At 32.9% G+C, this 26,738-nt stretch overlaps 1 protein-coding gene across 1 annotated transcript in view; it reads right to left on the minus strand.

The window, feature by feature from the left end:
• LRP1B (LDL receptor related protein 1B) overlaps positions 1 to 26,738 on the minus strand; it is a 1,457,254-nt gene that overhangs the window by 4,775 nt on the left and 1,425,741 nt on the right. The window contains exons 87-88 of the mRNA XM_063085362.1: positions 8,507 to 8,583; positions 975 to 1,065 (exon numbers count right to left, since the gene is read on the minus strand). Coding sequence (XP_062941432.1) covers positions 975 to 1,065; positions 8,507 to 8,583 — 168 coding nt within the window. The remainder of the gene's footprint in view (positions 1 to 974; positions 1,066 to 8,506; positions 8,584 to 26,738) is intronic.

Genomic DNA, 26,738 nt, shown 5'->3' on the forward strand with positions numbered 1-26,738 from the left:
TTGTGGAAATATCACAGTTAAGGTACATGAAACTATCATATTTATAGATTTACTTGCTTATTTTAATATGACCAATAAAGAGTATACAAATGAAATATTTCTGAAATAAACTGAATAAATGACATTTGTCAAGTCACAGAGGAACAAAAAAATCATACTTTGATAAGTCATTTTCCCAATTACTTTGACTTTACAATAAAAATATGCTGAAAACAAATTCCTTCTAAATAGCTAATACCACATTAATTGAAATTGAACATTCACCAGTTATCTTTTTAAATTCTATTTTTTCTCCTTCCTTCTGAAATCTGTCCTTGACAAAGTAGTGATAAAGAAACTTTGAAATAGATTGTTTTCAATCCCCAAGCCACATGATTAGAATTCTGTTTTACATAATTGAAAAACTGACTCTCAATCTTTTCTGGATAATAATAATCTCTCTTGGATAATCTCCCGAATAATAACCCCACAGACCACCCACTCCTTCTGGATTTTTATAACTGCATTTTTATAAAAATTGAAGTAATGATACTTCTAGTGATATATAAAATAAATAAATGCACTATTTGTGAATGAAGTGAACAATTTGTGACATACATATATTTATATTAAGTATCATTGTACTGATATTACTAATCACACATATTTGCATAAGATACTCTTCAGAAATTCTTGCTGTTTCAAAGAAAGACTACTGCAAATGTAAAATTCTCCCAAAATTTTAAATATGGCCCCTTGTTACTGCTGTTAGAATATGTAAATGGAGCCATTCCATCAACATAACATGGAGGATGAGTTATCTAAATCATAATCACTTAAAATGAAATAGAGGGATAAAATGGTTAGAAAAACATAAGATTTTGCAGTTGGAATAACTAAATCATGTTTTAAGAGATAAAAAAAATCACACTAGGTTTCTGCAACTGTTTGTGTGATTTATTCACTAACTGTTAATCTAGAACATTGTGTCTTACCTTCTTTTTCTTTTACAAAGCACTAAACCAATTACTAAGGTGGTTATCAAAGTCACCAAGAGGACGAGAGGCACAATGATGGCAATGCTTCCTGGAAAGTAAATGAAAAATAGATAAACAAATAAATAAAATGAAGTAAAGATTGATATAACTATACATTCTATTATTCCAAATCACTTGACCATCGACGTAATAAAAATAAAGCTTAGCCCAAATGTTTATAGTCCTAGTTTATAACTGCCTTACAGAAAAATTGCTCCTCTATTACGTACTTGATCTGCTGGAAATGTTTCTATAGAGATATCTCATTTATATGTTGCATTTAAAAACTTTGACATTAGAGATACTGACTTCGTCAGTCTCAGTTTACTGGTTCCCACCATACACATTTACTTGCGATGATGCTTGTTCATGCTGGTAACTACTTGTAAACCAACTATGACTGAATACTCACACAATTTCACTGGGCACATTCCCACCCTTAGGTTTGTTCCCTTAGCTATACATACTTTCTGGACACAAGTACATGTGGCAAGTTAAATGGCAGCCTGGCAAAACAAAAGGAATGTCAGTGTTGGATTTGGATAGACATAAATATCGGTTTCACAACTTAGTCAAAGTGAGACCTTGAGTAGGTTATTTAAATTCTTTGAGGCTCATGCTTTTCACCAATAAAACAGAGACCAGACGACTTGCCACCCAAAGCTGGTAGCTTGATTCAGCAAAACATGGGGTAAAGGGGATTCTCTTTCTAAGTTCCAGTTCCAGAATAGTTTCAGCAAAACATATTTGGAGGTTTGGCTTATGTTACAAATGTCCATTTACCCCTATTTTTGTGTGCATAAGAATGGTCTTAGGTTCTATCACTAATGGAACAGATCTTCAAAAGTGGTAAGAGAAACTTAGTATTAGTTTTCATGCATCTGAGCATTGGTGAAAAAGCAGGGAGTAACTCAAGAAAAACTTGCTTATCACGCAAGATAGGCTGGATTCCTAAGAGTAACAATAGAGTACGTTAACAATAATATAAGAATAATGTTAGTTAAATACATATTTCCCTGAAGCTAAAACATGATGTCATAGTCACAAGATGTTTGTTTTTTAACTGCATAGCTTAAAATACTATCTGTAATACTAATCTCTAGTTGTTTTGCAAGACCATCAACAACTACATGCCTGCTTTGGAGCACATAAACCCTGGACCCAAAGGCACCATGAAAGAAATTAGTCAAGATGCCAGGGATAAACAGATGACTTCACTGCTGACTAATCAGACTCCCACATGATCCCTGAAGCCCTCACCCATATTCCTGCTCTAAAATTATCTGTGATTTTAAGCCTTTGAGAGTCCAAAGTCTTCAAGTTCCTTTGTCTTCTTCATTCTACCTGACTGGCCACTCAATAAATACTGTTCTTTATCACTGCAAACTTTGGCATGAGAGACTCTTAGTTATTTGGAGCAGCGGATGATGGACTCCCTCTTGGTTCAGTAACAAGTTTCAACAGCTCCAGCCAGATTATATCTGGGTGAGGCAGTCCGTACTGGAGGTCACTTACCAAAATATCAAAAAGTCTTCATTCAGGAAGTGTCATCTACAAAATAATCTTACAATGTGGAACTTCAAGAAATAACTTCTCTGATATAACCAACTATCTGCTCTACCCAAGAAGAAATATGACTTGCCTTCTTGGACACTTCCTAAAATATAAAACTCATTTTGTTTTCTCATGTTAATTACCAGTAGATTTGATATACAACTTTGTGGGTTTGATATTATATTATCTTCTTGGTTTTAGGAAAGTGAACTTTATAGGAACACAACTTACAACTTAGTGGGTTTTATACTATATTATCTTCTTGGTTTTGGGAAAGTGAACTTTATATGAATGTGTAATTTATTAGCAACTAATAAAAGCAGAGAATTTGGCACCTTGAACGGTAATTAACATTTGCTCACAAATTTTAAATACCAGGGAACAGCTTGATTTCTACATAACTATGACTTCAACTGATTGATTATGACTTTATAAATATCTTTACTTCATTATTTATTTTTTTCTGCTAAAATGTGTTTAAAACAGTATTTGTACATACTGGTTTTAAAGTACATAAAATTTCTTTTTTCTCAGTGCAATTATAAATTATTTCGAAAATTAGATTTTACTTGTTTTACATAGATTCTGTCATTCCTATAAAGGAGAAAGCTGTTCATTATGTATGCTAGAAGACAAAGGACTGCTTTTTTCTTTTACTTTTTTCACATCACAGATGGCAGTTGCAATCCCATATATTATAGCACTTTGTTTAAGAGCCTAGACTTTTGATATGTTTATGTAACCAATCAAGGTAACTGCAATAATGCTTAGTGTCACTGCTAAATAATAAGGATAGCAGTTTTGCAAGTTATTTTTTTTGTTGTTTTTGTTTGTTGTAAAATAGTTTATATTGATTAATACAACTGGCAACTGCATATATTTTTTAACTCATAAAACAGATATTTGTAAAAAAAAGCATTTTTCCCAAGTAGCATCTAGGGCAGTAAATATCATATTGTAACATATAATAATCAAGGCCTATTGCAGGTCATTTTTTAATAGTATGTTATTGATGGATTATTACAAATTGATTTTTAAAAGAATACTCTGTACTTATTAAGGGTGGAAGGTATATCTCAACAACTTTCTCACATAAAATAGAGCAAGTCTTTCTTTGCAACATTGTTCTGAAGCCTCATTATGCAACAATTTCCTATTAGAAGCAAGAATTGTATTATCAAATTGTTATGTTAAAGAGTGCCCATCCATGAGAGAGGTAGCAAGGTACAGCAGTTGAAATAATGGACACTGGAGCAAGGCAGGGTACCTCTATTCAAACCTCAATTCTACTATTTATCAGCAACATGTCCTTGGGCAAATTAATTATCTTTGTCTCAGTTAACTCATCTATAAAATGGGTGTCATCATTAATAGCTACCTCACACTAGTGTAGATAGAATTATGCCAATCACATAGAAAGTGCTGCATGCATGTTTAATAAATAATTTAAAATTTGTTCCCAAAGCACTCTGTGTATGCCCCTATTTTGGGCTTTTTACAATGTATTGTAATAATCAGGTTATTTTTAAGCTCCTTTAGGGCACAAATTGCTTACCTTTGTTTGCTCTGCAGATAGCACAGTTCTTAGGATGCCATAGGGTCTATGCATGTGGTTCTCATTTAACAAATAGAACTTAAGGGTTTTTTATGTCCCAGACACTCAATATGTACTCTACTTTGCACTGAGGGTACAAATGAACCTCCTTTCATGTAGCTTGATGTATATCAGAAGACGACAAACAAATGAATTTATTCAGCATGGTACCATAAATGCTACCCTAGGAAAAGCACACATTGCTCTAAGAACATAAAGGAGGTGTGCCCAACTAGATCTGGGTTGTAGGAGGGCTAGAGTATCTCTGAGATCTGAGGGATGAGTCTTCTTTACAGAAGAGAATGTGAAGGTCTGGAGGATTGATATTAAAGAACAAATAGTCTGGCTGGAGTACAGAATGGATAGTGGTGGACAGAGATGTGGCTGTACAGGAAAGCAGAGGAGAGAGTATGTATATGAGCTGCGCATTCGTACTATTAAAAAAAATATGATGTTGAGGAAAATCTAGGAAGTAAAATCTGTTGGATATATTGTTTGATTCAATTTAAGAGAGAGAAAGAAGGTTATGATTCACGCTTAAGTGTTGCTTGGGTAAACAGGTAGATTTTGCAGACCTCCTGTATAGACAGAAATGCAAATCAAGGTATATGAAATGGCTGATTGGGTGGAGGAAGGTGATAAGATCATTTGGAGACATATTGAGCTTGAGATCCCTGTAGAATATAGATGGTACTCACATGGATGCAGATATATCAAGTCAGCAGTGGGATATATGTCTCAAACTCAGAAGAGAAACCAGGATTGAGAACAGAAATTTGGAGGTAATTAGCATTAGCGTAAAGTTGATAAGTGAGGTAAAGGAATGAGGGCTGGTGGAGTAGAGTGTATCTACTGATAAGCAAGTGTCTCTGGTGATAAGGAGAGACTATATCTAGTGATAAGGAGAGAGTGAGTTAATCAGAAGGAATAGAAAGAACAGCATCTTACAAAGAATAGAGTTACTTCAAGAGGGTAGGAGGGAAATCAGAAGAATGCGCTCACCTCTCATGGAGGTCAAGGGAAAAGAGCATTCTGTGTACTGATCAAATATATAGTAGAAAAATATAAGCATAAATTATACTATTACAATTGACATCTTTTTGACATGCTGCTATAAATTCTACTCTTAAATTTATGTTTACAGATATGTATAAATGTGGCATATATATATATATATTTTCAGATCAGAATGCTTTCTTGTAAGAATTTTGGTGAATTGTACTGTTAAAAGTCAAAAGAAAATATTATGCTCCCAACTTGTTCAAGGTGATTCTTCCAGTGACCTTCAAGAGGCTGTCTATCTTCTGGGTCCACTGTTTCCAACCTCACTTTGTATCACTCTCCCACCTTGTCCCCAGCACACTGGTCTTTACATTGCTTGGACATACCTAACTCTTTTTCCAGGGTTTTTGTACCTGCTATTCCTATTTCTTGTACCCTGAGCCCCTGAGCCTCTCCTCTTTCTTTCTTTCTTTTTTTTTTCTATCTGTTGGGTCTCAGCTTAAGTATCATTACTTCAGAAAAATCACTCCTTATCTCAGTTTTCCCCTGATAAGGGCAAAGTAGAAAACAAGGAGATATAATGATCTCCTAACAGATGTCTCATCTCCCATCTCTACTGTCACTACTGTAAGATGTGGCAACTCTGTGGTCCCATTTACTGTCCCACTCTTAGCATTTAGCAGATACTACAGATAACGCATTTCAGACACTGAGCATCCACTCTCTTAATAATATTTTATATAAATTTAAAATATGAGTATGTAATAAGTATTTTACCACCCTGAGTTTAAAACTCTTCAGAAAATCTTCAGAAGAGTCAGACTAGACTTTTAAAGTGGAAGCTAAGCCCAAAGCCCTAAAATAATAGATCTGCCTAATTCCGCAGCCTGGTTTTTAGGTACTTTAAACATGAAAAGCCAGAAAATGTTAGTATGCAGAGATGATTAGCAAAGCTGTGCACTGACTAGAAAGGGTGAATCTCTGTACAAGTTAGGCAGACATAGGCAATGTATTCTTGACTATGCCAGGGTCCAGTGATGATGGAATACTTCACCTTAAGTGGAAACACAGATTTGAAAACACTTTCCTAAAGTATCCATCTTTCTTATTGGGAAGATAACTTCTACTCAAGTTTGGGGAAAATTTGACAATCATTTAAATCCACTGGATTTTACTCAAGAGAATAAAAGTAACCCTCCTACCTTAGGAAAGGTAGCTTAACTACCTTTTCTCTCTTTTAAGAGCTATTGAAGCAAGTTTCTCTAAGCATAAATGTCTGATGTTAAGCACCTTCTCATAGAGTCCTCATTTGATCAACTCTGCTCAAGCCCGTGATACTTTTACATTTACATAGCTAATAGCCCTTTCAAGGTGCATTGATATTGCCATTAAATTTAATGACTAAATCACTGATGGGAGGAAGAGCCTTAGAATCTTTGGAAAAATGGTTGGAATTATTTGCAACCCTTCCTCCTATTTGATGTTTTCTACTTTAGAACTGTTACATATAGTTGGGAGCATTTTCCTGTAAGACAGGTTGTTACCCATGCAAATGGTTGGAGACCTCACTCTCCAATAAAAACATCTGGAACATCCTTGCCCGAAACCATTTTCCAAGCACCAAATCTTCCCTTTGTGGGCGGACCTTATACAAAATGTGAAAATTCAATAGATATTTTACTGTTTCCTTCTTTCTTCTCAGAGTTTTACCAATATTTAAAATTATTTTTTGACTCTCTAAGAGGCTATTTATCTTATTTGTACTAGATTGAGAATTTACCATAAAAGAAAGGCTGATGCACCTTGTCTTCATAATTTCCGATTTATAAATTCAGTGTATTCTATATGTTGGTAACTTCAAATGTGCTTTTTATTTCAAAAAATGCTGTTAATGATTGTTGGGTTTTGCAAAAGTTTACAAAATCATATATAAACTAGTATGCTTCCAGAATTATTACTAGCAACATTACTTTGTACCCTAGATCTGTGAAGAAAGAGGAGGACTTTTTTTTTCTTTCTTCTCCTTTTGCATAACAAATTAGGCAATGTATATTTTGCTACCTCTGAGCTTTTATGAACCAATTTTCCAAATCTAGTTCCCTTTTCCTACAATTATTTACCCATAGCTTCCCTAAAGCTTTCTCCCTTCCCTGGCCTGAGGACAGCAAGCAAATTCCAAGATAAATCCAAAGTGCCCAATGAACAAAATCACTCACATCTCACCTTTCCAAATTCAAAGATTTATGCCCAGACTATTTATTCTAGACCTATTTGCTACATATCAAAGGTGCTATGCTTATTAATAAAAATTAATTTCTCAATGGTGGGAATTTGGACAATATTGCTTGAATAATTTCAAACAATGATATAGAAAGTATTTGAGGGCAGGGACAACCAACAGGTAGATCAGGAAACACTGGAGCCTGCTTCTAGGTAGAAAAATCTTATATTTTAACTCTGAGAGTATCTTCCCTTTTTCACAAACTCTGAGGTAGTATGTTTTTTGTTTGTTTTTATGAAATCTCTCTCACCACCAGTGAAGGACTAGGGAAAAATTGCTAAGATAAGCATTCATCAGTCAGGGATATTACTTTTTCTCTTCATATATTTACATTTCAATAGACATTACAAATGTTTCAAAAGTTCTCCACTCATGGTCAAATAAATGACAATATGAGTAAACTGAGAAACTATATTCAGACTTGTACTTTCGAAATCTTTATAACATCATTTAAAGTTGTCAGAAAATACATACGGACACACAGTCTCTCCTAGATGATAGCTGCTCAAAAAAGACTTGCAAAAATATTGGTGTATATTTTAATACACATCAAAACTTTAAAGACATATGATCAGTGTCAACTTTGATCCTTATGAAGAATTGCTTGTTAACTTACTTCTCTTTAAGATTAAACAATCAAGTCTGTTTTTTCCACAATACATTAAAAAACATTTCAAGACAATACACTTTGTTCTCATTAAAACATGGGATTTTCTTCCTGGAGTATTCTCATATCCATTGTGATATTTGTAGGCTTTGTAGCTGATGGACATTTCCTAAGAAAAGCTTGTGCTAGATTTGCAGATGTGAGTTCTGAAAACTACCCAAGTTTGAGATGAACTCTCACTGCCTAAAAGTGCACATAAATGCAAGATCTTGTCACCAGATGGGAACTCAGTGGTGCTTTATCTTTCAAAAACACCTGTATTACAGTGGATCTCTTGCAAAATTCCATGAAGAAGGTTTTCTAAGACTCATCTCCCTTGATAACGGCATAAAAAGAAAAAATTGCTTTCCATACTATGTAGACCACCTAAGATATTAATCTGAGGAACTTACTTGTGCTGATATGATCAGACTTGCTGCTTTTCGGGGCTGGCCTCTCACACTGTGTGCCTGACCAGTTGGTGGAGCATCTAGAAAGATCCAAACAACAGCAAAGATCAGTGAGTCTGCTAATGTAGTAATGAGTCTGCTAATGAAGTAACTTCAACCAAATAAAATGACATAGGAGCCAGTCTCATAAATATTAAATAGAGATTTCTGCTAATTTCTTGTATATCATCAGTACACTAACAGAAACCTCCAACTGGACTTCACTTGTTGAAACAGTTTTTAAAACTTACGTTTACAGTCATTTTTCTTTATTCTGTGTTAAATTTAAAATTGGCACATTTTATTGCTATATCGAAATCTTGGCTAAGAATTGGAGAGCAATTTAAAATTATTGAAAATTACAAGTTAGCCACTTACAAAAATTGAGTTTGCATATTAAGTAAATCCTCCTTTATTAAATTTCTGTGATTTGTTTTTCTCATTGTTCTAAATCCAAAGTGGAACTAACTACCAAACAGCAAAAGGTCATCTGTCTCATGGTTTAAACTTCAGAATTTTTACTCTCTTAATCAGAGATAGGGAAAAACAGTGCGTTCCTATTTTAAATCATAATTCTATTACCATAAAGCCAAGAGAATATGCCCAAGTTTTCACTGAAAGAAGTTGTTTTCCCCATATAGGTACATGAAAATATTATGAGATGTCTAGTACAGGATAAGAATAATAGATCTGATTAAAATCTATTCTTTAAACATGAATCACACCCATATTATTAGCTGGTTGCATCAAAATAAATGCTGGAACAGTTTTGGCTGTGTTTGAACAATGCCTATTGGCTAACAAAAGATGCCTCTGTGCATCTGTCAGAGAAAATCTGCAGAGAAACAATATAATTGGCTTCAGTTCTTATTTAAAATGACTGTCAAATACCACCATATCAAGTATAGTTGTACATAATAAAAGAACAGCTTCCAGAACTATTCCAGGTGGATCTCTGTGGACATGGTGGGCCAAACTAAATAAATGCAATTTCAAGGTCTCTGCCAATTCTGTCATAGCCAATTCAAATAGCTGAAGCTGTTTTCTGAACTATGCTTCTATGATGCCATATGAATTATTTGTGATATTCGTAAGGACAGTATTGCCTGTCCTAAAACATGGGCAAATTCTCATAAAATCATCATTCCTGACAAACGCAAATCATGAACACAAAACTTATTTCAAAAAAGTATATGTTAATTTCAGCATAATTGACAATAATGTGACTATTCAAGAATATAGTTATTTGATTAATAATGACAAGTTGTAAAACTGTGAGTATGGAGCATGATTTAAATGAAAATTAATATCATTATTTATATTATGATTCAGGCCATCACTCATGCATTAACCCAACTTTTTCTTCAGTTACTTCATAAAAAGCTTACATACTATATAATTTTTATACATCACATTTATTACAAACCTTATTAGAAGTAAATCATTAAAATAGACAAACACATTTTAGGGCCAGGTCTTTACTCTGTATTAATGAAGTGAGATAATAGAATGAACATTTTTTCAAATAATTAGAATAAAATGAACAACCAATAAAATCATTGATTTTTCAAAATATTTTTTTCTTCCTCAGTTGTGGTTTTTACAGATGAATGACCCAGAAAAATGTTCCATTTTTTTACAGATTATAATTCTTGGCACAGTCCACAAACATTTCAAAATAAAATGTTTAAAAACACTTTGCAAACATGTCTTTGGAGTGAATTCTGATGATTGCAAAATTCTTTTTATTTTATGTACCTTTACATCTGTCAAATATTTCTAATTGACCGCTGAGAATATTTTATAAGTTCCAATGAAAAAATAATACTGATTTCTCAATAATTTCATTATGTAGCTGATGTATACAAGGCTAAATGTGTGCAATTATATTGAATTATTGATTAAAATATCAAAATTTGCTCTTCCCATTACCTCCTTTAAAAAAAAACAACTAAATCGGGGTTCATCTTAAATAAGGAGAATGACCTGAGATATAGTTTATTGTGTTACCAAAGATAAAAATCTCTGGGGCACATCATTACACTAAAATGCTTTGAAGTCAGAAAGTAGAATAGCTCAAGAATTGGAGGATCAAATGCAAATTGAGCACATTATGTTTTGACATGAACAACATGTATCTTAAATACTTTAGAAAGTTATGAAAATATGCCCTTAGAACTCCAGATGAGAAGAGAGAGATTTTAAACAAAGAAGGTAAGGATAGTGTGATTCTTATTACAAATTCTGGAATTATTTAAGTATGACACTGTGGTATTTGTTAACAGTAAAGCATAATTTCCTAATTTATCCATGGTTGGAACCCAGTATTTATAATAGATAAGGGAAGTCACCTGCTAGTAGTCATTATCCTCTCCTCTTTTAAATTGAGGGAGCACATTTAAATTCTTAATTTTCAGGGAGTATTTTACTTACTACATATTAGAAATAACTCTCAAAGACTGCACTGGTGAAATATTATTATAAATTTTAACAGTTATACATCTTGATCAGCTGAAGATCACCTTGCAATTCTCCATATAATTCTTATAAAATGTTTTATGGCCAAAGATAAAATATGTTCCACTGTTCTGCATTTGTTCCAGTCTTAAAAATTAATCTTTTTTGCGATATTAAGTCGAATAGAAAGCATTACTCTTGTTGCCTACCTTACAACATTATAACTTAAGGCATTTGCTGCTCCACAAGTTCTTCTTCCAATGGTTGATTTAAGACCAAGTATTTTTACCACCTTTACAGAAATTCATAAATTTTCACACTCTGAGTTGACTACAGTGATCAAAGCCATTAATGGCAGAGCACATAAGAACTGGAATGTGTGCAGATCATCAAAATTTGCTGCCAGTTCCCCATTGGATTATTTACATGATCATGCTGTCTAGAATTTCTCTGGCACCTGTCTCTTTTTCATTATTCCTCAAGCAAAATCCACAGTCCATGCTCTGGTCGTCTTTAATCTGTACTGTTGGCAGTCTACCGTACCCTGCTGTTCATTCAGGGACAATTATCCTCAGGTCAGTCCTGCATGGCCCTCCCAAACAGTCTTTTTTTTTCCTTTCTTTTCTCACCAGCACAAACACTTGTGCGTCATTCACTTTAAGATTAGTCTACAGTTGTTTCCCCGCTGCCCTTAATGCCCTTAATATTAGGACACTGAAAATTAGCTTTATCAACACTTCCATAAATTTTAACTAAGTATTGTTGGATCAGGGATAGATAGACAGAACTTATTTGACTTATTTAGCCAAATAATCATTTATCTTTCTTTTTTTACATCATCATATGAAGGTAGTGCTCCTAGCAGTTTTGTGCAGTCAGTTGCTAAATGGTAAAGTGTTATATCTTTAACATTCTTTGACTTCTCCCTTTCTTTCCTAGGCCATTGATGTTGAGAAGAAAGATTATTTACTGCTACATTGTTTTCCTAATTATATTCTTCCATTTCCATAATAGCTATATGTATTAAATGATCTTGATTACAGCACATTTTGTGACATTTACTTTATGTTCTAGACTAAAATAATGGTTATCAAGCTGAACAATTTGTTCAAATTCAGATTCTGGGTTTCCATTTATCAGAGGATTCATTAAGCTGCTTAGAGTTGTGGCCAGGAATCTAAATTTTAACAAGGTGAATCTGATGCAAGTAATTCACACATCACTTTTCAAGAAATAGTTGAGATACATTATTATATTTACACAGACTTTGCTCTTATATGGAATATCATTCAATCAATTTTTATTCTTAGGATGAGAATAATAACATATATGCCCAGCGTGATTGCTCAAAAGATTAAATAAACTAGGTAGAAATTCTTTACAAAGTACCTGGCAAACTGATGGGTTTGTTTGTTTGTTTGTTTGTTTGTTTGTTTGTTTATTTATTTATTTATTTATTTATTTATTTTAATTAATTCTCATCTGAATGCTACTATGTGAAACACATGGTTAGTTGATTTATCATGTCCTTTAACAGTTTGTGTATTTACAGCTACAATAATTTTTTCAATTATGGTTTTCTGTAGATAGGAGAACATCCTTGTGTAAAGGCAATAGTGCACAAGTATTACTAGGAAGCACAATAAACACGTTTAAAATATTAAAATAAGTTTGGCATATACAAAGAGACAAAATATAATCTTTAAAATGGTAATTATTACATTTAGTAGCACAAATATAAGACATATAATTAAACTGTCCAAAATAATGATAACTCTGAAGTAGTAGAATGATTATTACAAAGAGAATTAAAATCAGATATAGAATACTGAGGTATATTAAAATCTTTAGGTATTGTCTTTCACTGTAACAATGATCAATTTCCATGAACTGCTCCTGTCATTTTGAAAAAATGTGGTCTAGAGTCACGCACTTTGGGAGGACTTTAAAATGACATAATGAGATTAATATCTGTTCCTTCTTTTCATCAAATTTAAAGGTCATGGGACTCTTCTGACCACAATGAAATTCAAAGGTGAATCTTAATACAATTGTAAATTGAGTTTCTCCTCTTATATATATGTGCAAGCTTTCTCTTATTAACCATGATGATGGAGACATTTAGAAAGAAAAATGTTTTTTAATATACCCTTTTCTTTCTCCACAAAGGAAAAAAATAATGGCACAAAAGGTTATTAAATTAGCCTTGGAAAAATTCTGCATGGTGTTATACATGTCTCAGTGCTCCAAAAATCTCATTTAGTAAAAATGAATAATATAATTACATGTTATGCATCAGATTTATGCAAAGATATTTTCATAAAGTGGAGATTAGAAAAACTAAAAGTTACTTGTAAAATTTTTTTTTTTCTGATTAATCCTGCAAATTTCACATTTTTGGTTTTGAGAACATGACTACATTTACATGATGCCCCTAATTTTGAAGCATACACTTTATGTAGCCCCCTAGAATCTTTTATACTTCCTCCCCTTATTGACAGTAGCACTGTAAAATGCAAAAATTGTCACTGCATTTTGGGACAGATATTTAGATAAGTATTCATTTGTGTAATTTTATTTTAAAACCCTTTTGCATCTGTTATTGTTTTACATTCTTCTTAAATAAAATAATGTCATGTATATATAAGAACTCTTCATTTTCATAACATGCTTCAAAAATTTCCTACCCCAGCTTTCATATAAAATTTTGCATAATTTTCAGTTAACATTTGCTGAAATTTATGTCAGATACTACTATAGGTATTTACATATAAAAATACACTCATGTTCAACTTCGATAATAATCCTATAAGAAGAAATTATCCAACATATGAAATGAGGAAGTGCATATTCAAATAATTTGCCCAAAGGATCACAACTAATAATTGGTAGAAATAAAATGTGAGCTTATTATTTTATCATTCTTTTCAGTGACAATGCTATGATTCTTTTAATTCAATGCAGGAGTAGGAAGAAATGCTTTTCTTTCCACCCTTACATTCAGGAGAGTACCAGGCTCTTAATAAGAAAGTAAAAATTATTTTAACAAGTGCAAATGAGTGCATTTTTTGAGTAGGAAAGTTGTAAGAAATACCACTTTAGCTGAGATCTGTGGTCAGTAATACCCAATAATCTGTCTCTGGCAGTGACAGTGAGGGACATATTATTAAAGAGTGTTAGTATTCTTCTTGATATCACTTGCACATTTTTGTGTTGATTCCAAAATGCTGTGATGTATCTAATATATTTTTTAAGATTCATCATGTATAAATTCATCTAAAATGTAAAAACAATAAATATAACCCTTATTTTGGCTTAATTAATACAAGTTTAAACCTCCATCCCAATTTGCTCTGTACTTCACTCATCTATTATTATTATTATTTTTTTTATAAACTACTCGGTACTATAATTTCTACTTATTCAATACTGTTCTGAATCCAAACTTGACATTACTTTTTCTGTGACAATGTCTAAGTATTACAGTTTGAGTATCCCTTGTATGAAATGCTTGGCATCAGAAGTGTTTCAAATTTCGAACACTTTTTTTAGAGGGGGGATTTTGGAATATTTGAATACATGTAATAAGATATCTTGAAGATAGGACCCAAGTATAAACATAAAATTCATTCATGTTTTAAATATACCTTATGCACATAGCCTTAAGGTAGTTTTATGAAATATTTTTAATAATCTTGTACATGAAACAAAGTGTGTGCACACTGAACCATCAGAAAACAAAGGTGTCACTATCTCAGCCACCCACATGGACAATCTGTGGTTGTTTGGCATCACCGTCATTTCTGACCCTGAATTTATATGCTACCAATAAGCAATCATTTTCTTACACTTATTCACACATAAGTACTTAACAGTTAAAAATATGATGTACCATTAATACAGTAAAAAAATAACGTGTTCAGGGTAACTAAGCAGCACAGTGGCATCACTGAAATGCCTATATCAGCTATGAAACAATAGCTTAAGGTGGCTGGGAGATTCTTTTTTCCCTTGGGGACTCTGAATAATCTGGGTGATGTGCACCTGAGTTTTGACTGCAACCTCATGGCTGTCACAGGAGGTTGGTTATGGAATTTTCCATTTGTGGTGTCATGTGGGTGCTCAAAAAGTTACGGATTTTGTAGCATTTCGGATTTCAGATTTTCAGATTAGTGATGCTGAACCTAAACTCTGCACTGTTTTCTTTTTTTTTTTTTTTTTTTTTTTTATTTATTTATTTATTTTTTTTATTTTATTATTTTTTTTTTATTGCTTTTTTTTTTTTTTTAAATTTTATTTTGTCGATATACATTGTAGCTGATTAATGCTCCCCATCACCAAAACCTCCCTCCCTTCTCCCTCCCCCCCTCCCCCACAACCATGTCCTTTCTGTTTGTTTGTTGTATCAACTTCAAATAATTGTGGTTGTTATATCTTCTTCCCCCCCCCCCGGTTTGTGTGTGTATGTGTGTATGTGTGTGTGTGAATTTATATATTAATTTTTAGCTCCCTCCAATAAGTGAGAACATGTGGTATTTCTCTTTCTGTGCCTGACTTGTTTCACTTAATATAATTCTCTCGAGGTCCATCCATGTTGTTGCAAATGGCAGTATTTCATTCGTTTTTATAGCTGAGTAGTATTCCATTGTGTAGATGTACCACATTTTCCGTATCCACTCATCTGATGATGGGCATTCTGCACTGTTTTCTTGAAAGAGCCTTAGGTATTATCTTAAACTTATGTTTGTTGTAATGTATATATAGCGCTTGATTCAACTCTATAATAATATACTTCAATGCCAGCTTTGAAATATTATATTAACTCTTTAAGTGTTAACTATACGGATAAGATTAGCAAAACAAAACTAATGTTACTTTATTATAAAAAAAAATTGGTCAGAAGAGTTGCTGATTTCTGAGAAGTGTTAACGTGGCAAAGTAAAATATTAATGACATGTTCAATAAACTCTGACCAATCATTATTTTAAGAAAGGTAAAAATCGATGAGAAAATTAAAGAGGTAGCCATGAATGAAATAAAATTAATAGTGTGGATTATTTAAGGTGATTTATTTTAAGAAGAAAAGAGAAATATAAAAGAAAGGGTGAAATCTAGTTTACCAAAAAAATTATCCATAAAAGGAGGTTTGTTAAGTTTGTGTAGTTTAAATTAGAAATGTTTAAACATAAAATGTTGTGCAGCTCCCTTGAGAGAAATGGACACTGAAGTATTAAATGACGACCGAATAAATTTTTTTAAAAAAGGAATCTGTAGTGATGGAAAACTTTAGCAATCTAAATGATATATATATATATATACATGAAATTTTACTGAGAGCTGTTCAGAAAGGCATAAGGTTTTCTTTTTTTGAGTGAGTAGACAATTTCTGCTTAACAAATTATATTACATGCATCTACTGAAAAGGAAAAGGAACAATCATAAAATTAGTATTAAATAAGATAGTGGATGTAATTGAAGACATAAAAGTAGACTATCACATTAGGAACAGTGATTACAATTCTATTGCTAAAGATGAGAAGGAAAACTGAAATTCATGCTGCAATACCAGTGGAAAGCTTCCAAGATGAATGGCCAGTTCCAAAATTGGTTTAAAATACAAAACCATGGGTGAAAACCTTAGTGCTTAGTGCCATGGAAAGTAACTAGCTTGCTATCTGAATATTTCATGTTTTAGCGCAAAGTAAGAGTAAACAATAAAGAATTTTTCTATAAAACCCAATGAAGGCGCTTCCTAATTCTTAGGGTTTCTGAGGTTCAAGGTGATGAGATCTGAAATTATGATGGAAACATAACAGTTATTAAGTACTGTTCAAAGTATATTAACATAACTTTGTATATTTTAACAACTGTGAACAGTTATTAAGTACTGTTCAAAGTATATTAAACCTATACATACTGGGGCAAAGGTAGTAACATTGTTTTCTGTTGCGTATAACAGAATATCTGAAAGTGGGTAATTTATAAAGAAAATAAATGTATTTCTCAAAGTTTTGGATGTTAGGAAGTTCAAGATCAAGGAGGTATACCTGGCGAGGGACCCTGGAGGGGGACTTTCTGCAGAGTACCAAGGTGGAGCAGGTCATCACATGGAAAGAAGGCTGAGAGCACTAATGTGCTCACTCAGGTCTCTTTCTCCTCTCATAAGACCGCTAGTGCCACTCCTGTGATAACCCATTAACCATTAACCCATTAATCCATGGATGGATTAATCCACTCATGAGTGCATAGCTCTCAGGGTCTGAAAACTTCTTAAAGGCCCCACCTGTCAAATTCCATGGGTAGATTTCCCATCCTCTTAATATCATTACAATGAGGATTAAATTTAAACATAAGCTTTGGAGAGGACAAATATTCATATTTCAGCAGGTAGAATATTAAGAGGTGTTGCTACAAGGTTCTGAGTGTGTGAATGTCTTTATAAGTATAACATATAATTCTAATTCTCTAACAATATTCAATCCACTTTCAGTTGCAATGCTTATGTGCTGAGATACTGAGGTTATCCACTTGTTTAATTTATAGTCTGAATCATTCACAAATAAATGTGATATACAAATGGCTATCTCCTTTCTGGTACATCAGCATAGCTCTTTTTAAGTTATATGATTTCTTGATGACCCCTATATATCCACCAAAGGTAACACCAAAGCTTTCCAGAACCAAACAATTTATAACTGATGAAGGGACCATGTCCTTCAAATCAGTGTCCTGGAAATTAGCGTCAATTTCAATTCTCAGTTACCACCATTCAGCCTTCCTCAAAATCTATGACCTGCACTTTTGAAAGATTTTTTTATAATTGTTATTGTTTAAAAATAAAAAAAAGCAATAAAAGTTTAATAGATAAAATAGACAGATAAAATGAGAAAGATTTGCTAAAGTCAAGCTTCAGCATGAATTAACAAATTTGTCTACCCTGTGTAAATGTTAGTCACAAAACACTCACCAGATTTGTTTAGTATTTATAAGAACACATTCCAGATGTAAACAGCTGAAAGTTTATGACAAAAGTTGCCCATTCACTCATATATTTCCTAATCCAAGCGTTGGGTTACTTTTTTAGACTCAAGGTAAGAAGGTTTATGCAGGCAATGGTATAAAAACTGATTTAGGAAGTAGAGATAAATGTCTTCAGTGTCTAAATGCTATAAAATATTGCAGTAGTATTTTATGTTACAGAGAGAACTGCTATTTGAGGTCAGTTATAAATATCTTTATATATTTGATCAACATACAATCATAAATATGCTATATTCTATTTTTGTATTTCTATATTTTTATATGCATTCATAAATATCTAAATATGCATTTGTCTGTGACTATACTAGACTATGATTTACTTAAAGGTAGAGTTATCTATTATTCATCTTTGCATTCCTTCATTTCTTGAACAGTTTTTGGCACATAGTCAATATGTAGATATATATTTGGTCAATCAGTATGATTGCTGTTTGGCAAAATAAATGAATTAATACAATAAGGTATGGAGGAGGCATAGTTGAACACATATGAACACACACACCTATACAGAAGTATCAAAAACATTCTATGAAGAATGTTTAGCATCATTAGTAAGAACATGATTTCAGCTAGTTGCCAATCAGTCATTTTCTACTGAAAGGACTGTGAATCAGGTATGGGAGACATTTTACATATAAGAACCAGAGTCATTTTTTTTTTAAAATTCTATTCTTTCTTCCTTTTGTTCATTTACTCATTAATTCTTCCATTTATAAAGTTAGATAATTACATTCTAGCTACTTGGGCATATATTAATTTTAATCATTCAGTGATGTAAATTGTGTGCCAGTTTTTGTCCCAGGATGCAACAAACTAAGAAATTGTTACTTTCTTTCCATGACAAACCAAAAGTGTTTGATCTCAAAACCAGTTTTATATAAAAATATATGCATGCAATTAAATGTAATTTAATTCCATCAATTAATTTGAATTGATTATCTGAAATTAAAGTTCTGGTGTTGGTGACACAAGCGACATATGTGAGTTTTGCAATTAGAAAGGTCTGGATTGAAATCTAGGCTTCCCTCGTCATAAAGGGTGCATCTTCAAGCAATTCTCCCCTTTTCAGGTTTTTCATTTCTAGTAAGAGGGAGAGCAGTACTTCCTGCTGTTGTCACACATTGCCCACAGATCTAGCCTTTTCTGTTTCAACCTTTGTTTTCCCCTTAAATACACTTCCTTTCCTATTTTACATTTTCGTCTTTTTATTTTGTATGACTTTCTTTCACTACCTCAAATCATTCTTTTTTTCCCCTCCCTTTTTTTCTTTATTTTTCTTTTTGCAAGGCAGGTTAAATCTTTTAAGAGCAAAAACCAATTTTTTTCAGGTTTCTTGAGACATTAAGTGATATAATATGTATAAGATTTGCATATCATTTGAGTTAGCTTAACTCATGATAAATAATATTATTAATATTAAATTTAAATATTGTATATGGCATACTAATATCAATATAATGATAATTTCCAATTTATATTCTGTATGGAAAAATGTCAAGCTTAAGTTTTTCTACTCCTTTAACATGGTGGCTCTCTCTGCTACTATCCTAATGTGAAAAAGGAAAAATAAAATATTTCATTAATGATGATAATATAAGCAATTTTTAATTTATTTTATTCCCTTAAACTAGTGTGGCTAGCGAAGCATATGAGTGTAACCTTGTCTGGGAATTGTATAAAGGTAATTTGGGATCAAGTGCTAGGTTGAAGGTTGATTGATCTAAATTTATTGACTTGTTCAAGCATGGAACATGAGCAAGAAGTAAAACTTTGTTGTTATAAGCATCTACAATTTGGGTATGTTGGTTGCAGCAGTAAAATCTAGGGAAAGCAGTCTACTACAGACAAAGGGTTTAAGGGATAAGAGTTACATAAATGAAAATAATATACAATTGTATTATGTTTTGTTTCTTTGGTCATTCTGATATACCGATTATATTAAAGGCCAAGAATATGTCCCCAAATCAAGGGGAAATAATATTACTACATTGAAGCTACATGATAATATGTGCCCAATATATGACTACATAATTATTGTTCTTTATTAAGCAGTACCACTTGTACTCTGAAAGCACAAACTGAAGTTAAATCTTGTACAGAAAAATATGGTATCTGTTTTCCTTTTTTTCCCCATGGCATGACTAGTATGGTGAAAGTGAGGGCGAGCTGCAACCTGTTACCTGGGATTATAAAGGATAGATACTGATGTGACAGGTTTTCTTGGCTTTTACTGCTCCAAAAAGCATGCACATTTCATATTTTGCACTTTGAAAATATGCCAAAGGGCAGAAAGCAAATCAGGGACATGCAATGACCTGACTCTTGAAATGTGGACAACCAGGCTGCTAAAGCTTTTATTGCTCCATATACCTGCTGAAAAGTTGTGATCTGTTTGAAATCACTCATGACGACTTCCTTGGGCTCTTTTCAAGTGTTTTCTAAGGGCCCACAGGGCCTCTGGTCAACATGGAGAAGTGCTGACAGCAGGACCAGGAAAAGCAAATCATGCAGTGTCTTTTCTGCAAGGCCAATATTTTCAGAGACTGAGGCTTTAATTAGCCATCACAATATAGAGGAATAATTCCTACCTTTTTAAAATTTGTGACAGAAACAGAACTCATTATCTTCCTCCCAAAAGCCTCAACAAGGGCTTCTCTAGTACCTGTGCATTTTCTCAAGTATTTTTCTCTCTAAGGGCCTGGAAAATAATGCTGAACTTTTAATAATTAGAGTGGAACAATCACAAAACCAAAGAATGTGACAAAGTGCCTAATTTAGATCACTCTCTTAATGAATGTCCCTTTGGTACTTCCATATTCACTTTACATCTGTTTGAATTTAAAAATCTACCTTGAAATGTTTTGAAGCTAGTTCCTGCACATGTTTTCGAGGGTAATTGAGTGTAGACACTCGCAGTAGAACTTGAGTTGGGCGTTACTCACTGCAGTTTCCTTCCCAGTCACTAGTATTAACTGTCACTGTCATTGAACTACTAACCTTTGGTTATACCAAATTTTGCCTTTAAAAAGAAAAAAAATTCTCCTATTTTTCATCTTCAATTTCCTAGAGCTCAAATTATATTAGGTTCTGATCATTTTATATCTGGTCTATTACAATGGCTTTAAGATTTTACTTTTCTAAAAAGTGTTCCCTATTTTGAAGACAATATTCTATGTTCTTTATATATATATATTACATTTTTTAATTCTCAAACAATCTTAGGAGACATATGCTATTGGCACTTTTGTACTAAGATAAGAAAGGAGACACAGAGAAGAAAAAGTGACAAAAACAAACTGAAATCTCTAGATATAAGGTCCTCTATACTATTTTTGTGTCCTGTTTACTAACAAACACACTGGGCATTTTTTAAATTAAAAACTCTTTGTCTTCCTTAAATAAAATCTATTTTTTTCCATATATATAGGTTCTCTTTTAACAGACCACTATGTCATCAAGACCTTTCTAAAACATACATATGACTGTGACACTTCATATTTCAAATGTAATCAGTGTTTCCTTATTGGTTATAAAATGAATTTCAAACTCCTTGCTAAGTTATACCACATTCCGAGAATTATTGCATGGTCTAACATTGTCCAACACTCTTCCACAAGCACCATTTACCTTACATCATTCTAATGCCTGAAGCACCTGCCCTGTTCCTTCTTGCCTAATTTCTTTCCTTAAAAAGACTCAGAGGCCCTCTGGGCAGCGGCTATATTTGACATTCCTCTTATTCCCCATCCATTTTAAAGAAAGAATCCCAAAGCAAAAACAAGACAACAAACAAACAAACAAAAGGCAAGGAGAAGAGAGAACAAGCGAGTCAAAGTAAAGTTTCCTCGTGAGTTAAGATGGTCTATTAAGTCTATCAGGTTCTTTATTTAGAGATATTTCATGTGAGTTCCTGAACACTAAGGAAACACCATACAGTAGTTTTAGAAGGTATCATAGAAATGAGAAAGCAGACCCAAAGTCATGGCAAAATAAATCATTTTTCTATTTTTTCTCTTTATTCTTTGAAGATTTATTAATAAAGATGTGCTATTACAGTAATGCTAGAATGATGATTGTATCACAGACTGCCATGTCTTTTAATACAATACAAGCACCAAGACATTAATTTTTAGCAACATTAATTAAGCACATACTATATGGAGAATGCATGCTAGCCGTTGGGGTAAAATAGGTAAATCAGACACATCTTACTTGGAGGAATTTACAATCTGCTGAAGAGAAATAGACCTATAAATTTAAAGGTGTCATGGGATAGAAAAGGCAGCATTCCCAAGCCAACTTCATAGAAATACATATCATGTCCCAAGACCACACACAGATGAGAGGTCAATTCTAGCCATAAAATATGGAATATCATTGAGTAATATGAGAAATATAAACACACACACAGGCACACACACACATACACAGATGATAAAAGAAAGAAGGTAATTTGGGGGAGAATCATTTTCCCAAAAAAGATAAACAAAAACCAAATGTCCACATATATCTAACCAAACACCCCCTCCCCGCCAAAAGTGGGAAAATGCTCCCAGCAAGTTATTTTTAGCTTTTGTTTCATTGTTTCAAATGAAGAAATAAAAAATAAAAACGTACTGCGTTATCTTGTTTTTTACCACATGGAGAATTTTTCTTGCTATGGGCAAGAAGCAATAATATCTATCATAAGAAGTGTTCTGGAGTTTTACCATAGTGCCATTTTCAAAATAGTGAGTGCTTAAATTTGATATGATTTCAGAAGTGATATAATATTAGAGTAGATTTTTTCAGTTCTCTAACTCAAATAATTCTAAAAACTTGCTTTTTTCTTCTGTTTTTGAAAGAGAATATGAATTATATAAAAAATTCTCTTTAAAAAATAAATATTATTCAAATTTCACCAATAACAGATACCCATTGTTACTATTTTGATGTGCTTTAAGACTTTTCTCTGTATATGCACATGTATATATAGACCTATTATATAGACATATGTCTTTATACATGTATGTGTGTGTGTTTGTGTACATCAATACATGTATATATGTGTATATATTATTTATGAAATTGGATTATATATGCTCTTGTATTTATATATTTATATTTTTAGCCAAAATTATGAAATTATTATTCTTTTGTATTTTATATTTTTTTAAATTTCGTTTCTGTGACTGGGATTTCTTTCCCTATATAGTTATGTGTCTCATTCTCATATCCTTAAGTTCTTTACTCAAATATCATCGTCTCAGGGAGGCTTTCCCTGGCCACTCTAACTTCATATTTTAAATCTCCCCTCAAATTTTCAAATTCTTCTCTATACTACTATCTCAATACATAACAGCACTTAACACTATTAACATACTTAACAAATATTTTATACATTTATTTTTTTTACTTTCTGTCCTGTGCCTCTTAGATTTTAAGTTGCACAAAGTCAAATATTTTTGCCTGTTTTATTCACCGATCTATCTTCTTGTGCCTAGGATAATGTCTGGGATATAGTAGGTGTTCAGTAAATATTTGTTCATGAATGATATGGAAAGAGAGGATTGGCAATATTTCTTTCATCTCAAAAGGCGATGTATGAAAAAATCAAGGGACAAATACCTGAGATTCTAGTTCTCATAGACTGTGGGTCTGCTAGCCTAAGGGTTCATAATAAGAAAGAGATAGAAAGGACTATTCTCCCTCCTGAAGTTAGGTATAAGTAGGCTACTTACATATCTAGGTATACTCTGGTATATTATTTTGAAGTACCAGGGAAATAAATAATAAAACCATGCAGAAAAATTAAACTGCAATTTTTATTTGTGACCCAAGAATTTTATGATTAGCTACTCAGTTCTCCATAGACTTAACAATAGGTTTTCTGTTATTCTTTATTTTACTGTTAGTGGAAATCTTTGTTTTCTCAGCATCTTCATAAATATTTTAGAAGAATTTTGGAAGAATTTATATCTGGGGATGTGACTCTGACCTAATTTTAAGCCAGTTTTTAGATAAAATCCAAGTAGAAGGCACATTTACATACCTTGTACCTTATAGTTTTGTAGTGTATTAGTGAACACTTAGTACAAACCCATTACTTTATAGGCAAGAAAAACATGTCGCAGAGAGATAACGTAACTAGCTCAAAGTGATAGCTAGTTTGATTCATAAAGTTTATAAGTTTGGGCCCGACATTTCTACTTCTGAATGTTAATCCTAGAAAACTAATGATTACACAGAGAAATTTTTATCCTAGGAAATATAGTAACAAATGAACAAAGAAACAAACAAATAATTGTTGAGTAATACAGGGTTGGTTAAGTAAAATGGGAATAATCCAGACAATGGAACACTGAGCAGCCATTACAAATAAAAGCATATAATTATATATGAGTACACTAACGTGAAATGATGTTAAAAATGTACTATCAAGTATGCAAACATAAAAGAGTATGTATCATACAATCTCATTACAAGAATATAAAACTTCAAATGGATATTTACATAAAGAAACTCTGAACAGAAACCCAAATAACAGTGGTTATTACTAGGAAATTGAGTATTTTTAAAAATTATCAGATTACTAATTTTTTATTTCTAAAATAAATATCTATAGTCTAATAAAATAATAAAATGAGAAAAATGTATTTAATATTGGCTTTAAAAAGTTTTCAAAATTCTAGTCTGAGAAGGAATGCTTTAGATCATTCTCTACTAAAGTCTGTGCAAATGAAGAAAGTTAGGTTTCTTTAGGGTATGGATAACCCTGAGTAATTCCTCAAAAGGATTAATATTATGAATAAAAATCAGAAAAAAAACAAAGTTTGTACAAAATAAATATGGATGTTCGAATATTTGCTACTCTTCACTCCAATGAAAAGAAATCTCAGCCAAGAGCTGCTTGTGAAAAACAGAAACTGGACTTGGGGATGCCCAAGAAAACTTCAGCACGTTACCAAAAATAAAAGCATATATCACGTTACACCACCCAGATTTAAAAATAGAAGTTATAAGTCTAGAGTTATAGTCACGGTCAAAGCCAAGCAGAAATAAAGGACCTAGTGGCACTAAACACAGGCTTTCAGACTAATCTTATCTATGCCCACACAACATTTCTTTCGTCTGAAGGTTTTTATATGTACATATAGAATTATCTTAAACAAGCAGAAACTAAGGTTTAGACAGACCAATAGGCCACATCAATAGTAATTAGAGGAATCGATACATGAAATCCGTAAGTCTGACTCCCAAACCTGTGTTCTTTACACTTATCTTGTTGTAGAATCAACAGAACTTTACTGTCTGTCTCACCTTCGATAGTGAAAACACTAGCCAATAGATGGATCTCTCCAGGGCTGTCAATACAGGAGACAGATGTGAACAGAATAAGAATTTAAATCTGCATCCGAAATCAGAAAACAGGAGGAAGAGTTCTGAAGTGAGAAATCCCCGGCCTCCTCATTGTCCTCTTCTGCATCCTTTCAAGAACACCCACACACCGGTGATTTATGCCCAGAAGTTTATTAGCACATTTCAATATCTCCCTAGTTTTTGCCAGCCCAAATGCATATGGTGACTAGATTCATTTGCTAGGGCTGCTGTAACAAAATGCCACAGACTTGTAGGCTTTAACAGCAGAAATTAATTTTCTTACAGTTCTGGAAGCTAGAAGTCAGAAATCGGAGTGCTGGGCAGGTTTGGTTTCTTCTGAAGCCTCTCTCCTTGGTTTGTAGATGGTCACCTTCTTCCTGTATATACACTCTATTGTCCTTCTGTGCTTGTCTGTGTCCTAGTCTAGAGTTCTTATAAGGACACTAGTCTTATTGGTTTAGTGCCAATCTTAATAACTGGATTTTAATTTGATTACCTCTTTAAAGGTCCTATCCAAACAGAGTCATGTACTGAGTATGGGGGTAAGAGTTTCAGCATAGGAATTTGGATAGTCCACAACTCAGCTCATAATTTTCATGATCTGGTCCTCCAAAATTCATGTTCTTGTTTCACATAAAATGCATTCACCCTATCACAACAGCCCCCAAATTTTTAACCTATTCCAAAAGGGAGAAATTGGAAAAAAGAAAGGCTCACAGTTTCAAGCAAGTCTGAAACCCAGCAGGGCAAATTATATTATTAGATAAAGGCCTGAGAATAATCCTCTTTGGCTTGATGCTCTGTTCTCTAGGCTGCTGTACTTTCTGGGCCCACTGGATGGTGGCCCATCACCCCCTCAGTTGGAGGAGGAAGCTCTGCTTCTAAGGCTCTGGGCATCAGCCTTGTTCTCAAGGCCCTGGGTTGAAGCTCCAACCTCTTGGTCCTGGAGGTTGGCCCTGGTGCTGTGGTTATGCAATGAGGCTACGTGTGTATATGCATTTCAGCAGTAAGGGAGGGAGGGTGGCTACAAATATCTCTTCAGTATTGGAGGGTGAAATGTATTGTGGGTATTGCTGGGAAGTAATGCTGTGGAGATAGGTCTATGTTATAAAGAAACTTAAATCCAATATAAATGAAAAGTCTAATCCTAGGGAGAAGGCTTAGAAGTAGAAAAGCATGGTCAACTTGCTATTAAGTTCAATAATTCTTCAAAGTATTAATAATTTCTATATCTTACAATAAAAATTATTTAACAACACAAACGTTGTCAAAATAACACATTATTTGTTTTAACATGGTTTTAACATTATTCAGTATATCTACTTTAATAAATGTCAAA

Source organism: Cynocephalus volans, chromosome 1 (genome assembly GCF_027409185.1).
Source record: "Cynocephalus volans isolate mCynVol1 chromosome 1, mCynVol1.pri, whole genome shotgun sequence".
In the NCBI taxonomy this organism is placed as follows: Eukaryota; Metazoa; Chordata; class Mammalia; order Dermoptera; family Cynocephalidae; genus Cynocephalus; species Cynocephalus volans.